Below are 12868 nucleotides of genomic sequence, written 5' to 3' on the forward strand. Positions count from 1 at the left end.
ATAACAAATTTAATCATTCATTGGAATCTTTATTCATTAATGCTCTGGTATCCCTCTATTAGTTTAACTTACTTAATTAAGACTATAAAATCGTTAGAATGGAGTTAAATCAAAGAGCAGATTTTTTTGCACAGAGTGTAGGAAAACACTGACCAAAAAGTTACAATCTAAATATTAATTTTTTTGGGTAATTCTAATATTATTATTTACTCCGGTACACTGCCATGTGGAAGCTTGGCAACTACTACGCGTGTGCTGGGTCAGTGCATAATGCATTACTCCTCGTAAAAAATCGCACACACACATCATCTTAATTTGTCGATTGGTATATAACACTGTGGGTCTCCGAGCCTTCTATCAAAAGTTAGGTTTTGGAGTGCTCATATACCTACACGTAAAAAAAATTAATGTTGTTTATTATTAATATTTCTAATACTTTTTTGCCAAAGCAGGGGCTTAATGACATGTATAAGGAAAAACTTATACATCGCATTAGTCACATACATTCGGAAACTTATACTTTTCATTAACTTATGAATGATATTAGCTTTTTGATATGGGATCATCCATTAGGTGGCATAATAAAGAGTATAAGTATTTTCGAATGGTTTTTTGCCATATTATATAAGGTTTTTTTTTTACGTGTAGCCTTTACGTATACTTAGTATACGAGCAAGGCAAAAAACATCAAAAGTCTGATGAGCATTGATCTTCCTCAATCGTGCATCCATAGCCAGCAAGTAAACTACCTCAGAATCGTGCACTAAACGTGTTTGCATCGTCATCATAAAATAACAGAATAAGTGTGAAGAAGACATGAACGTGATATAATGCACACGTTTATTCACAATGCCGCAATAATTTAAATTTTACAATGGTGAAGGAGATAAGGTGTAGTGTGTGGCATGCTACCAACACTTTTTGGTACTCAACCCACCTTCACCTTAACATCAACAACTACCAAATATCGCTTGCACTACTAGGGGAAGGGGGGGCAATATGCCCTAGCTAAGCAAACACTGCTCTATTGTCTTATTCGTAACGCTATTCATGGGTATTTTTACATTATGCATCAGTTAAACAAGATAGCTAGTTGATGCCATTCAAAAATTGTCAAAAATCTCAATCATATTGATAATATTCACATTTCAAAATGTGGTGATATTTTGTTGCCGGAAAAGTCATGAGGCAAAACGCCTTTCAGCTGGCGGCTCCTCGGGAACAAAGTACCACGCGTCGGCGAATCAGCATTCTAGTATGGATAATCCGTGGAGACGCAAGTACTTTGTAGGTTATTGCCACTAGGGCGTTTTGACTCGCCAAAATGTTAGATGTTTCTTCAAAATGTGGAAATTTTCGGTTTTTCCGACCTTCCCATGCACTATTTTGAAACTTTCTTCGCCTATCCTACATAATTTTAGATCTAGTTTTGTTACGGACATATTAATGACGGTAAATATGAGGGAAACCACAAAAGGCGTTTTGCATCGGGGGGGGCGTTTTGGGGCCTCTTCCCCTAAAAATTAATTTTGGTTCCCATAGGGGTGCTCTCCATTGATTTCTTACAGTCAGGCAAATGAACATACGAAATACATAAGGCAAAAATGATGAATCTACAAGATTGTTGAAATCGGTTGAAACATAAGTCCCTCATGCTTTTCATCTCGGGCCCTTCAAATTTCATTTCAGGTTGTACAATGTTCATTCATTGCATGTAAAGAATTTCATAAGACTCCTTTTGATATTTCATGCAAGCCTAATTTGAAGGAAATCATAAGGCATATTATGTAAGACATCATGCTCATTCTAAAGTCACCCTCACAGGAAATCAACGCAATCATGGTTCTCACAAATTGTTAAGCTTTCCAAGTCGTGCCGTGGATTTTTACATCGAAGGGGTTTGAATCATAAATTTAGTTGAAGTAGAAGTGCCAATGGTGAAATGATAATTGCCCCAACATGTGCATGATAATAGTTTTAATGCAAGTAAAATGTGTAATTTATAATCATGAGACTCGCCACTATTAGGGTCTCGCCGACATTTCTCACCAACACGAACGCGGGTTCATGGTTGCAAACAAGCCCATGTGATTTTGCCGTGACAGCTGCTCGTGGTTGCAAACAAACCGAGTAAAAGTGTGAGTGAAACGTGCGTGTACGTACACGATCGCTGAAAGCCTAATTGGTAAAGTTGCACCCCTGTAGATGCAAGGGAGTCAATTTTATTAAGTTATTGTTTTCAATGGTTTTTCGAGCGAAATCTTAGGATAAGTTGTAATTTACAAGATATTTAAAGCACGACGCATCAACTGAAACCATCGTAAAGTGTTTAATTATGAAACATCTCATTCAAACCCCACTACCTCCACTATTGGCGCTACTTCCACCAAGGGTATACGGTTACCCTAACTAAAATATCTTTTGCATCTAGCCTTATATATCGTAAATCAATTAATACAAATCTAATAAGAAATATTACTAGAACGCCATCTATGAGCCATAAATGTATACCTTACTGCACACTCTATCGCGAAAAGGAGTAAGTTCCTGCTGTAAAACGTTCATGACAAAAAATACTTCAACCCGTATCGTTTTCCTGTCACATGCTTTGCTATTTCGGCTGACGTTTCTTATATATGTAGTGATTTGAGCACTCAACACAACTACGTTCAACGACCGTACACTCTGCCTGCCTACCTACATCGACCATTCAATTTCTGCTACCCCAAATCGCGTACACATATTAGTCATACCACGTTGGGTGCTCTCACCAACATGTGACTCATTTAGTATTAGTACCACATACTGACATCAGGTCCCAACTTTTGGCTAGCTGTCAAAAGATTATTGAAAATTTTTCACTTCTTGTGAACCAGACCACAGAAATCGTCTCCTCGCAAAACTCTCGGTAGTGGCTACTGGTGCGTTCCGTGATTTTGGAAAAAAATAAAAGTGTTATCGTCATCGCGTTCGCGTACAGAATATTCAGGTTATTTACTAGAATTGCTGCGAGAACAGCAACTATCGATCTGATGAAAAAATATTTTTGCATAGGTGAATTAATTAAGCAACTGTGAGCTGAACTCAAACAATCGATGAAGAAAAGACCTGATTCTAAGTTTTTATTCTTTATATTGGTTGATTGATTCGTGAGTCATGATTGTGATCAGTGCGTAATTATCGATGGTCAACAAAACAAAGAAAATAGGCTAATTATAATCGGAACACTTTTTGCAGTAGACGAAATTCTCGGTGAAATGAAGTGTTATTGTTAATCATTGCGTTGCCTACAGGGATTTTCCTCACAAGTTTCAAATTTATCCCTAGTCCAATCTCAGCTTTTGTAGTCATACTTGTGTTCAATTTGGACGTGATTTCAATTCCGTCACTACTGGCAATAAGAAGGTGTAGAGATAAACCGTATAAATGACTGCAATGCTGTAGATTGCTCTTATCGGAATACAAACTTTGCAGCTATCGTCGGGAAGCCTCATTAGCCCTGCTGACATCCTTGAGTGATAAGGCGCTCCGTGATAGGTGTTTATCATTGCCGTGTACAATAAAGCAGGCAGCAATAGAGTGTGTTGTATAATCCTCGGTAATGCCGCAAACACTACAACGCTAGCAAAACCTTGAGCAACCTCATCTGCGAGTCAGACTATGATGTCAATCTGGACTGGCACCAACTGCGATTCTAGCGTGCCTGTAGGTGACCGAACCCGACTTTTGAATAGCCGCATTCTTATCGTAGTTGTCGCTGATCTGTCCGGGAGAAACCAGTGGAATCGAGTTAGCTGTGGATAATAAGTGCAATTCGTACTCGCCAAGACAGGAAAAGTAAAAGTGCTGCCAGTGCTAGTGCCAGTGTCAAGAAGGTTTCTACAAATCGATATCGAAGAACAGCAGGGACAACCAGGGGATTGTGTTGCTCTCATCGATCTTTGTTTTGCGCGAGTGACCTTTTTCCGCCGACATTCATCGGGAACGCAGGCAGTGAGCTCAAGTGGAATGGCTTTGAATAATGGATGATTGACAGTGTTCTGATACGCGCGTTCACATCAGAGCGATATCTTTCGATTTGTTGATCTCGTTCAATCATAATAAAAGTTGAACGAAGCAGAATTTATAATCAAAATATATATAATTGTTCGCCATTTTGTGTTCATCGGAGTTTATAGTGAAGTTTCGCTCTTGGTTCTTTGATGCTGACTGGTGGTGCGGTTCTGTGAGTGCTGTGAGTGGGAATATGCGTAGAATGAACGGTTCTGAGCACGGCAAGGCTGATTTTTGCCATCTTCACCCACCCCCAACTTTATCCACAATCATCGAGACACATGTTGTGCCTGCCATAGTGAGCGAGTTTGGGGACTTTGAAAGCTAGTTAACGATAATTTCTTAATACTGAGAGGACTTTGTTTGTGTGCAGGGGAAAATTGTTTGAATTTTATTGCCGATGTTGTCAATGAATACATACAGCTGTGTTACAGGCGATTTCTCGGCTGAAGAAGTAGGGTAAAATGTCCAATAATGATCCCCTAACCCCTACATTTCAAGGCACAAAATGATTTTTTTTTTCTATGAAGTGCCAATTTTTAACTGTGTACTGTGTTATGCATGAAATCCTTCTTAAAAACTCCTCGATTTTTGTCAATCTTGACCCACTAAATTTGCTGTAACTCAGATATTTTGCAATCTATCTTACCTGTCAACATATCGCTGGAAAGAAGAAAAAAGTTGATGCAACAATACTTTAGCCACCGACACGATTGTCGGTGCTTATGCTTCTACTCTTTTTACGTAGGGGAAATTTGGCAATTGTTTGCAATCTTGGCCAACTTGGATTGATTTTTATTAAAAAAAAAAAATATTTTCACAAGGTTTACAGCCACCGGTTTTCAAAATTAATACAAAGTTCAAAAGCATATCTCGGGTACTTTTTCAAAACGGCGTATGTCGCAAATTGTAAACAAATCCGTTTTCAACAGCATATGGCATCAAATTCATCTAAAAATGTGTATATCTTCAAAGCTACATGAAAATGTGTTTTTAAAAATGTAAATCAATTTTTTGAAAAACGGTGTAACATCATTATTGAAAATATTGCACATACACCGCTTAGCAGAAAATGTACTTTAAAAAGTTTTTTCGAACAACTTAATAGTTTAAAACGTGCGTCTGCTTGTACTTTTTCATCACTGATTTCAAAATTAAGCATGTTGCTTGAATATTCTGATTTTCGTTTAGAAAAAAAATTTACGTTGTTTTTCTGCAGCAAATGTTGGTACGTCGTGTTGTAAGTGTTGCATTTTTTCTTGTCGCATGTGCGTGAAACGTTTCAACTTGATGCAAAATTTCGACGTAACAACAATGCAACGTACGCAGCAGCGTAACATTTCGACGAAAGTAGCATGACCTCGGTCATGCTGACGTATCAAAACGACGAATGTGATTTATCTGTTGCAGAACGTTGTAACATATATTTTTATCAAAATAACTGAAATGTTCACACGCAGTGCAGATTTCAGAGTCAGTGACGATGAACCTTTTCATAATGTATCGTTGAGGTGTACTCAATTGCAATAAAAATGATTTGTTTCTAAATAGGAATAAAAATGAAATCTGAAAACTTCCAAGCTCATTTTCTCAGCTTGATAAAAATGTTACACACGCCGATTTGAAAAAGTTCCCGAGATATAATATATTGTGTTTACTTTTGCCAAAGAATCAGAAGTTAATGTTTTCTTTTTCAAAAGATATGTAAGATTTCTTCTTATTGACATAGAATCCCGCACTGGTACACTGTAGCCTTCCAGCTTCCACACTTATCAACTGCGAGTTTTCTAAGCCAAGTCATTTTTCTTTTCATATATCATGTCATGAGGCAAACACGATAATACACTTGTCATAAGACGAGTTTGTACGATCCCATTTAATTCCACCACTTAATTGTACCTTGACAGATACGTATTTCGACCTCAACAGTAAGGTCGTCTTCAGTGTCTCGTACTTGACTTGACGCAAATCGATGAAAGTCGAGTCAAGTACGAGACACTGAAGACGACCTTACTGTTGAGGTCGAAATACGTATCTGTCAAGGTACTATTAAGTGGTGGAATTAAATGGGAAGTCGAGTCAAGTACGAGACACTGAAGACGGCCTTACTGTTGAGGTCGAAATACGTATCTGTCAAGATACAATTAAGCGGTGGAATTCAATGGGATTGTACAAACTCGTCTTATGACAAATGAAGACATTCCACTAAAAAGCTCAAAATAATTTTCTTAACATTTATTTGGAGCATGCATGATACAGTGTTTTGTTTAAAAGGCTTAAGCTCGTACCAAATTTCAAGTTTTATGTTAAAATATGAAGTTTTTTCAATTCATCTAATAACGATGGTAATTTACCAATTAATAACAAACTTATTTTAATTATATTCTTCAAACCCACAATCCTGCAGCTCTGCTTAGTTGGAAAACTGCCAACACCAATCTTCAACCACTCAAAATGAAAACCCCATAGAACGTTCAGCGGGTGAAAATGAAAATCCAACGCAGCGAGCTACATGCACTATGATGGAAACTCGTTTGAGTTTTTCTCACTCCCACATAACTCATACACATACACTGGCGTTTGCCTATAACATCGCGGTACTATGAGAGTGTGCCACAAACCGTGGCTGCCGTACGTTATGAGTGAACACCATTTTCCTCCGGATCGAACTTTTCAGTCTGTGAGTGGATTTTCCGACGTTTAGTTTGGCTGCGCTTTTTTCGCATTCGGATCGATGTTTTTCTTTTGATTTCAAGTGGACAAAATCCAATTAGGATGGATGGCCCGGAGTGATATGGTGATTGGTCGCATACACGGTGGTTGCTAGTCGATTGTTGGATAAGCATTGTCCGAGAAAAGTTGTGTGGTGTGATTTTTCCGTAGTTTAATTTTTGATCGATTCTAAATGAAGATTGGATTTGAGTGCTTGAGTTGAAGGGGCCAGAGGGCGATTCGGAGTAGCAGCGTAGGAGCACAAGCACTGCCAGCATAAGCAGCTCACATTGAAGACCCGCACGAAACTTCACTATCAGAAAAGTGTCACCGATTTCTTTTTTTATGGTGATAATTAGAGGATTTTTGTTCTCCAGTACTAAATGAAAAATCGCACAGCGACATAAATATATATTGAAAACTGCGAGTGCGAGAAAATATTGTTCTCTTTACATCGTTTCGGTTCCTTATGTACATAAAATAAAATCGTTTATTTTAATTGCCTTTGATAAATAGATGAATAAATTAAATAATTAAAAGATATCAATAGAAAATCAGTGTCCACGGAGGAAAGCGAGAAAAAATTCTATGGAAAATAGAACGACGACGTAATCGGAAAGCAAAGTGATTGTGAGGAAGAAATAAAGTTCTATGTCGGATATCCAAAGTGAGTGAACGGACACAGAGAGCAGGAGAAAAAGAATTTATCGGCAGCAGAAGCTATAACAAAAATCAAGGAAAAGTGGAGCAGCAAAGTGGATCATTTTTAGAGCGTTGTGTGGAGCAGTGCCAGCAAACGAAGCAACCAGCCAGCAGAAGCTAGCCTTTGGATTTGTTCCGAGACTAGCGACCAGCACCAGATTCCGCCGCCGGTCGTTTCCTTCTGGATCCAGACAGACGACTCAGCAAACGACGCCGCCGAAGACGACGCCACATCGCTACTCATCTTTTTCATGAAATCGGGTCGATAATCGTCAAGATGGAGTGCAAATTGATTTCAAGATATTCGCCACTACTCGTGCTATTCTTAGCATCACTAGTTAATGCACAAACAGGTACATTCCTCCATTCATTATTTATGCACTGACAAACGTTCTCTTTCAGCTACACAGTACTTAGTATCAATAACAATTATCCAAATGAGGGGGATTTTAGAGAATACATAAAAAATAAAGCGTCGTGCTTTATAGGTCAAATTCTTAATGGTTCGGCAATATTAATGTAGGTTTACATAGTTGCTAATCTTCTTCTTTTTCTTATTGGCATTACATCCCCCACTGGGACATTGCCGCCTCGCTGCTTAACTTACTTGCTAATGCTGGCCAATAATGCACTATGCCAGTACGTCGGATAACGTATTATCGGAAGAAGATAGCGCAGATGTAAACTGACTATTATTATCAATTGATGATATGATGTCTCAAAACATAATACAAGTATTGTAGAATGATAGTGATGAAGATGGAAAATAGTCTTTAGATGGGTCCATTAAAAAACGGCGGTATCTTCACGTGTTTTTTATCATTACAATTCACATTCGTTATCACCAAAATCAATAGTTCCAGCTTCCATATTCTTTTTAATCGCAAGCATTGCTTTTCACATATGCCCCACGAGTCATCGTCATATTTACAATCATCAAACTGCTGTATGGAATTTCACCATACTCAGAATAGACTTGGAGCCAATATCAAGGAAAGAATACTAATTCAACTAATTTTATCATGTTCGTTTTACATTATTAGAAAACAGGCGGCTTGGGTCGAATTTATTTAGCGCAAAATCAAATTTGGCGGAACATCTTTTGTATAAGTAATATCAGGGTTTAGTTCGTATTGCAAATAAAGGCGTCATATTAATCTAGCATTTTGAAAGGATACACTTTTTTATTCCTGGCCAAGGGTATAATTGTGCTCGAATTTCACACCCAAAAAAAATCTAACACTTTTCATATAAAACCTTGGCACATACAATTCTGCAAGATTTCATTACAAAATTTTTTGGCTTTTTATACAGACATTGTATTAAAATAATACAAAATAGTGAAATGCCAATACAATGATTGTATTATAATCTTCCGAATTTGTATATGCAGAATCTGCCATCCGCTGGTTAGGAGTAATGACATAGGAGCATATGTTATCATTAAAGGAAAATACAATTGCTAGGGTGTTCAATGCTTTATCTAAAATAATGAAAAAAAACGTTCTTATTTAAATTTATATTTAGTTTTACGACTATGCAGCTTTGTTCATATATTCGAATTAATTCGAATTTTTGACACGGGACTTGTTTCTTACTCTGAGGGTATAATTTGTATCGTTTCACGTTTATCGTTTCGTCTACCAATAAAGTTTGATAAAACATTAAACGTGAAACGATAAAAATAATAATCCCCTGAGGAAGATAATCCTCGTGGCGAGACATTGGGTAAAGAATAAACTCGTCTCTATAAAAAAATGTGTAGCCGTAAAAATTATTTAAACAGTGTTAGTATTTGTCCTGGTTGACAAAAAATCTCCTCTTTGATTCGCACCACTTTAAACAGTAAGTGCAACTAACAGAGAGATATTTGAATTTTCTGCATATTATTAATATAATCTGTCAAAATACGACACATCACTGTAGCTTGCTTTGCATGCGGGACCGGTGTATTTTGAAAACCTAAATATCGTTGAGAAAATTCCAATATCCCTCTGTTGGTTGCACTTACTGGTCTAATCGTTTGAATGATACACAATTAGAAAATGCCATTTGGTTTGTGGCTTAATTTTCACACCTATTCTACGATTTTTTATGATTTTTTCCGTAGGGTTAACTTAATGTTTCATTACATCCAAAGTCCATATACAAGCAAAAATAAACGACAACTACGAGCATGACTATATTGATGTGAAATTGTGTCATGACAAATGCAAGACTCAGTTCAATCTTAATTTTACACGACCGTATGATTGAAACAAAAGTAATAAAAGTTTCAGACGGGAATCGAACATTGGTTTACAGCGTGATCGCTACTCACACTACCACCAAGCCATCTCCACTTCAGAAAGAGAGATCAAAGTAAAACAAGTTCTACATTATATTGCGAATGTTCTGATCACTGCGTCAGCGCGTCGTCTGTTTTGTCATTTCCATCACTCGCACTATGGGGAATCAGGTGGCCGAAAATCAAAAATCGACTTTCGCCAATTCGTAATTCGAGTTGACCTCCTAAAAGCTAATGCTTTACAGCACTAAACCCCAGAATATAGGCACGGTAAGCCATACGGTTATCAAGCTATTGGCATCAGAACCAGACACATTTTAGTTTTTGAAAAACCAATATCTTCGGCCAAAGTCAATATTTTCCAACTCTTTAAAAAGTTTCTGAAAGCTTATTTCATGTGAAAGCCCAACGGAGCAGACACAAAAACGGGGGAGACAGTCTCCAGAGGAAGAGCTCCCTGGGGGCCGCTCTAAAACCCGGAGGGTTACTACCCCGAACAAGGGTAGTGGGTCTGGGAAGCTGAAGCCCGACCAGGTACCTCCAAAACCGGGGGAGGAAGGACCTGGAAAGGTCCGTCCATACAGGAAAGACGGTGGTAACGGGTTACGGCAGGCTGAGAGTTCTCAGCCGCACCAGACCAGGGAAATAGAGGGAAATGACGCCTCCTGGACCCTGGTCAAGAACAAGAGGAAACCGAAGACGTCAAGGGCCGAAAAGAAGGCCCAGGCGAATGAGGGTAGCAAGAAGTCTAGGGTAGGCGCCAATCGCTCCAGGGGCGATGCCCTAGTCATCACGGCGGACGAGGCTAAGTACTCGGACGTCTTGAAGGCGATGAGGAGTGACGTCAAGCTCGATGAACTCGGCGCCGACGTACGTCGAATAAGACGTACCCGGATGGGCGAGATGATCCTCGAGCTGAAGCGGGGCGTCTCGCAAAAGTTGGCCTACAAGAAGTTGGCGGAAGAAGTCCTAGGCGAGACGGTCAAGGTGAGGGCACTCACAACGGAGGTGAATCTAATGGTTGAAGACCTGGACGAGATCACCGAAGTCGAAGAGCTTGTCACGGCACTGCGGCGACAGTGTGAAGTGGAGACGCTCACCGCAGCCGTTCGGCAGGCTACGGCAGGGACGCAAGTAGCATTGGTTCGGCTATCTGCAGGAATCTATACCATTTCGTAGAAAGACATTTCGTCGAATGACATTTAGTCGAATGACATTTGGTCGAAAAGACATTACGTCGAATGGACATTTGGTCGAAAGGACATTTAGTCGAAAATGTTTTTAATCCACTAGATAAGCAGGACATTTGGTCGAATGACGTTTGGTCGAAAGGACACTACGTCGAAATGACATTTGGTCGAATTGACATTTAGTCGAAATCTGATTTAAGTATGAAAAATCTTCGTACATTTGGTCGAATGACGTTTGGTCGAAAGCGAGTTTTCGAATTAAAAATCTTGGTAAATTTAGTCTAACAATGTTCCGTCGAATGGCTATTTGAAAGAAAAGAACTTTAGTCAATAACAATAAAAAAATAAATGATTTATTCGGGCTTTCTAAAAGTCACATAATTATTGCTCCAATATTGTCCAAAGAATGATGGGTCCATAAAAACAATAAATAATACGAAAACGGAGAATATCCCGAGAATATTTCCGACTGGATACTGATTTTGGCGAACCCCTCTAACCGACTACGATGAATCTATACCACCTGGTCAAAAGAAATTCAGTCACCATTTCACCAGAAATTCATATGACCATTTGGTCGGAATTAAATTTTCAGCCAAAAATAAACGAATTATGGTTGGAGGACAATTTCATTCTGAACTAATTATTGTATAAATATTGAGTGAAAGAAAGAGTTTCAATGAAAAGAATAAGAAAACCATTTTCATTCGACCAAATGTCCTTTCGACTAAACGTCCTTTCGACGAAATGTCATTTGACCAAATGTCATTAGACTAGCTGTCAATCAACGAAATGTTCCGAAGCCGACTACGATGAAGAAGTAACTTTGATATCATTGGTTTTTGATCATGTACCGAAAAAATAGAGGGTATTTCACCATCAGTACCTAATATTTTACTATTTCTGTAGGTTTTCAATTTTCCTATAATACACCCAGGTTTTTTTTACACGGTTTGGTTTTAGTCGTTTAAGGCGTTAATCGTCTATGAAACAATGAGTCGACCCCACGAAAAAATTCACAAAAAATCAAAGAAAATTCAGGTGGTATTTAAAACGCTGTGAAAGTTTGGGATAACTGAGGAATTAACGAATTCCAACCGCGTAAAAAAAACCTGGGTGTACACCAGAGTCTCCAAAAGTTTCTTTAGCTCAGCTGAAAAATCCTCATTGACATCCATATTCGTTTCTTCCGTTCTTCCGCACTTCCGCTGAACTTTCTCACGTCAACTGAATTCCTCTTATCAGTTAATCCATGAATCTTGTGGATTATTTATTCAAATTCAACCAAATATCTATTGACGAATTATCCATTTAACTAATTACCTATTACCGACTAAACACTTTCAACATTCGACTAAATTTCCATTCGACTAAATGTCCTTTCGACTAAATGTCCATTCGACCAAATGTATATTCGACCAAATGTTCATTCGACTAAATGTCCATTCGACTAAATAACCTTCGACCAAACATTCTTTCGACTAAATGGCATTCGGATGAACGTCATTCGGCGAAATGTCATTCGACGAACTGTCCCAAAGCCATCTGCAGCGGACGCCTCCAAGGTAGTCAAGTTAGGGAGCGTCAAGGTGGGATGGTCGGTATGCCCTGTGGGCATATACGAGCAACCTGAAGTTTGTTCCAGCAAATCTGTGAACAGCAAGCACCCCATGGGGGGTTCGATGCGCCCGGCGTTTAAGCGTGCTGCAAAATCACAGTGCAGGTAACGCAGCTGGCTTGCTCGGCCTCGCCCGAGTGTTTGGTGTGCGCAGGTTTAGAGGAAACGGCGGAACACGTGTTGTTCGTGTGCTCACGTTTTCGCGCAATGCGTGACCACATGCTTGCCACATGTGGTCTGGACACTACCCCGGACAACCTAGTTCGGAGGATGTGTAAAGATGAAGTTGGCTGGAACGCCGTTTTA

The 12868-nt window shown here is 38.9% G+C and overlaps 1 protein-coding gene across 1 annotated transcript in view; it reads left to right on the top strand.

The window, feature by feature from the left end:
- The first annotated feature begins 2821 nt into the window (after positions 1–2821).
- The window catches only part of LOC134213141 (uncharacterized), a 71280-nt gene continuing 61233 nt past the window's right edge, over positions 2822–12868 (top strand). Inside the window, exons 1-2 of the mRNA XM_062691782.1 lie at positions 2822–2989; positions 7282–7820. Of these exons, the coding sequence (XP_062547766.1) occupies positions 7745–7820 (76 nt within the window). The 5' untranslated portion in view covers positions 2822–2989; positions 7282–7744. The remainder of the gene's footprint in view (positions 2990–7281; positions 7821–12868) is intronic.

This window comes from Armigeres subalbatus, chromosome 2 (genome assembly GCF_024139115.2).
Source record: "Armigeres subalbatus isolate Guangzhou_Male chromosome 2, GZ_Asu_2, whole genome shotgun sequence".
In the NCBI taxonomy this organism is placed as follows: domain Eukaryota; kingdom Metazoa; phylum Arthropoda; class Insecta; order Diptera; family Culicidae; genus Armigeres; species Armigeres subalbatus.